General features: G+C 54.9%; 1 protein-coding gene across 1 annotated transcript in view; it reads right to left on the bottom strand.

Moving 5' to 3' along the window:
- Window positions 1-4,178, bottom strand: part of CCDC33 (coiled-coil domain containing 33) — a 117,696-nt gene that overhangs the window by 90,538 nt on the left and 22,980 nt on the right. Inside the window, exon 3 of the mRNA XM_007446714.1 lies at window positions 3,098-3,261. Coding sequence (XP_007446776.1) covers window positions 3,098-3,261 — 164 coding nt within the window. The remainder of the gene's footprint in view (window positions 1-3,097; window positions 3,262-4,178) is intronic.

The raw sequence follows: 4,178 nt of genomic DNA, 5'->3' as shown, positions 1-4,178 counted from the left end.
TGCTCAGAGCATTGAGAGATGTTTGTCCATCCGGTGTGGCTGGAGCAGAGAGAGGGAGGTGGGGTCATGCTGCTGGGGAGCTGGAGGGGCTGACAAAGACCCAACCATACTGGGCCTAGAATCCTCAAACCCTGAGAGCAATGTGACGGGTTCAAAGAATGGGTTCCTCTGGTACTATGGCACCACAGTATCGAATGGTAACCTGCCTTTGAAGGGGGTTTGAAGAGGGGCAATATTAGATGTACCAAGAGCAGAACAGTGCAGTAACCTCAGGTGGTGGAGCTGGCAGAGAGAAGTGGATAAATTCAAGATCGGAGAGGAACTGACACGACTTGGCAATGGATTGGATGGGGGCAAAAGAATGTGATTACTGATGCCAGGATGCAGATGAGCTCACACGAAGAGAGAGTATAGAGAAATAAGAGAGACCTAGGGTTGAAACCTGGGACAGGCCAACATTTAATTCCAGGTAGAAGTGTTGAAGAGATACATAGAAGGCCATAAGAGTAGGGCATCTTGGAAGCCAAGAAAAGCAAGGGTCGCCAACACAATCGGTGGTCCTGAGGGGTTAATGCCACCGAGAGACCGCGAAAGATGAGATACCCATTGGAAGGAGAGCTAGGCATGATGATCTCTGGTGACTTCAGAGACAGCTATTTCAGTGGAGAAGTGGGGTCAGGTCGGAAGCAAGTCAATGGCTTAGCTGGAAAGAGGCAGAACCAACCACAAGATGAGCCAAGTGGACCTGTTGGTCTGTCATAGCTGCCAATGGAGGACACACCCTATTACTAGATTGGCTCAAGGCTAGAGCCTGCATGGTGGAGGGAAGTGGCTACACCCCAAACTAGGGAGGCCCCATCTTGGACCTGAACCCTATTCTGCTCCTCACTAATGGGTTGAGTAAGTGGCTTTGGGGCACTCTCAGGCCTGTGCTTCATCCCTCCCCCACCTTGGGGCCCCACAACGGGCCTGCCTGCTGAGGATGCAACACCCCAGAGAGGAGGAGGGAGCTAGGCAGAGACAAGAACCTCCAGGACCCCATTCCCAGTCTGAGGTGAGACAAATGGGATGGAAGAAAGTAGGAAACTAAGCCAGGAGACCGAGCTGAGGGCACCAAAACACAGGCAACCAAAAGATGAGAAAAAAATGCTTTGAAAGACTGTAAAATTATATTTATTCAATATATATTATGTAATATGATTTAATAGTATTTAATATATATATAGTATATAATATATATTTTGAGCATTGAAATATTCATTGTGAGAAAAATGAAAACTTTGGTGGATTTGCTCATGCCTATTATTTGCTTTGTTACTGTGTATTTGGAATCAGACATGGTGGAGGGGCGGATATCATATCCTTTCCAGGGGTTAGGGCTTCTGAGGGTCTCGGTCCTCCCTCTGGGGTTCCTGCCTCGGGCTGGGGGCTCGCACTGAAAGCCCTTTTCAGGTCCTGACAGCTGGGCCTTCTTTCTCAGAAGCCCGCCCTTCTGCTTTCATTTGCATCTCATTAGCACCTCCTCGGCTGGTGGCAGCTCAGCCGCCCGCAGCCCTGGAACGCAGGCTGCAGGCTCGCCTAGGCCCTGCTCCCTGCCCCCTCTCTGGGTGGAGATGGGTGCACGGATGCCCTCCCCCGCCCCACCAACCCCTCCACACCCCTCACCCAGGCTCCGCGGCTTGGCTCCCGCTGCGCGTTCCCATGGCAACCGGGTGATGGCGCGGGTCGCGGTGGCTCTGTCGAGGAGCCACGGGCCCCCCAACTCCCCGCCCCACCGCCCAAGCTGGATTGGTGATAGGCGGGGCCTCAATCTCCCGAGATGATCGGCGATAATTGGTTTATGGAAATAGCTGAGGGGAGAAGGCGAGCTCCCTGCCAAGCCTGCTCTCAGCCACCTGTCCTTCACCACGGAAATGGAGTCGGGGGAGGGGAGGGCCGAGGAGCTGGGCAGGGGAAATGGGGCTTTGGAGACAAGCGTTTCACCTGTTGGGCTCCAGCACCTCATCTATCCCACTTTCACTGTGTGTGTGTGTGTGTGTGTGTTGGGGAGGGGTTGTCACAGTAACCTGGGGTGTTTGCCTCAGTACTCCTTGACCCCCTAAGTGTGCTCAGGCCTATACCGGGCATATTGTTGGGGAAATGGAGAGGGAGACATGGGATCTGTCCGTGGGAGCCCCAGTTTAGGGGACAGAGGAGCAGCACATAACTTCATTTATATAAAGTACGTCAGACCAGTGTTGCCACTGCTGTCCGTCTCCAAAGGAGAGAGAGCTCAACTTGGACGGGCGCCTGGAAGAGGAGGCTCACAAACAAGGCTTTGAAAGTGGATTTTGGCAGATGTTGGCGTAGGCACCCCCCCAAAAGAAAATGTGCGCAAAGCCTGTAGGCAGGCACTGAATGCTGCTGGTATTGGTGGAGGAGGGGAGGGGTAGGTAGCTTGGTGGGGAGGCCCCAGTGGCTCCCAGTGTCTACAGAAGGGGCTAAGGGATGGCAGGCTCATGGCAGGGGATTACTGCACGGGGCTTTATAATCAAGACTGAGTAGATATCCAACATCCATACAGAAGCTTGGCTGGACGGAGACTCTGTCACCCCGATACCCTTCCAGGAGAAGTGAGGCCCATGAAGTGGGAAGTGGACATGGCATGGCAGGCCTTGCTTGGATACCGGGCTGTGAGAAGTGTGTACCCTGACTCCGGCTGGTTGGAGGGGAGCGTGCATTAAAGGATCGGAAGGAACTAGGGAAGCACCTATAATAGAAATGACAGGAGAAGTGGTGGGGGCCAAGGAGGAGGATCCTACCCCAGGACTGGGCATGGTAAGATGGGGCACTCAGAGGCTGGGAGGGCAGCCCTTAGGCCTTCTCTTTTCTTTGACCATCACCTCCCACTGAGTCCAGCCCAGGCCTCTGCATCCAGGGGCCCTGCCCCACTGAGGTCGATTTGTGGCCAAACACTGGTCAGCTGGTTGTGGGATCACGGAGTGGCTCTTCCCTCCTTCCCCAGCCCTTTGGGTGCTCATATCCCAAATATCCATACCCTGGTTTCTGCTCCAGCTTGGACACCATCCCCTGCCCTCACTCTCAGCCAGCTACTTACACTACCACATAGGGCCTTGGCTCAGAGCCATCCTTAGAGGCAGGAAGGTTGGTGGCCCCATGGAGAGTGACTGTGATGACCTCCTTATGAGAGGGAGACAGGTGGCTGATGACAGAGTCCACATTCTGGGAGGTATTCGTGGGCTCCTCTGGGCCCTCGGTGACCTGTGGGGAAAGCCAAGGCTGACCGTCTCTTCCAGTGCGTGCTCACCTCCCTTTACTGCCTCCCTATAACTCTAGCCCCCTCTCGGTTCCCCTCCGAGTGGCTGTTTCCCTCTGTCAGCCCCACAGCCAGTCTGGAACTACAGGGGCAGTCACCTTTGACCCCGTGTTCTCCCTACCTCTGTCCCACACTCCACACCTCTGTCTCCCTCTTGCTTCCTCCAGTCCTGGATCTATCACTTCCTGCAGAATGAGACAGGCCACTTCACCTTTCAAGTCCAGTCCCACCTCTAAGCCTTCGCTTTTGCTGGTATCCTTGACTGTAATTTCTAAATCCTTCCCTACTTTTGAGGTTCTAGCAATTGGTCCTCTTTGCTCCTGCAACCTCACCCCAGGCCAGCTGTCACTTCAGGTCCCTCCTGTGCCCAGCGCTTTATACTTTACAAAGCCTCTCCACATCCATGGAGTCACCCAAAGCATTAAGTAGGGATGAATGAATGTGTCTTTCCCAGGTGCCTCATCCATCGTCTACCCAGAAAGCCCCGCGGACCAGGAAGGACGAGAAGTGCCTGCCTGCACACGGGGCCTCCTAGGCTGCTTGCCCCAAGCAGACATACGTGCAGGAGCTCAACAGCTCAGCGTCTTGTGGATTCACACGCTGGAAAGCAGAACCCTGAGCCAAGGCAGCGAAGTGGGAAAGGGAGGGAGCTTACCAAGGCCCGGGGCAGGCTCAGTTTGACTCCGGAGGCAGTGGGGAATCCAGGGAGGGTAGCAGAGTCAGGGTATGGACACGGGGCTGCTGAGGTTGAGGTGTCCTGTCCTCCCTCGGCACTGGCTGCCTGGCTCTCATTCCCAGTCCCGGGGGGTTGACACAGTTGACCCAGATTAAGCCTCATCTGGCAGGAGGCCACCCCCCCCCC

Source organism: Lipotes vexillifer, unplaced genomic scaffold (assembly GCF_000442215.2).
Source record: "Lipotes vexillifer unplaced genomic scaffold, Lipotes_vexillifer_v1.1 scaffold242, whole genome shotgun sequence".
NCBI lineage: Eukaryota > Metazoa > Chordata > Mammalia > Artiodactyla > Lipotidae > Lipotes > Lipotes vexillifer.
The sequence above is the reverse complement of the archived record's forward strand: the minus strand, read 5'-3'. Positions and strand labels throughout refer to the sequence as shown.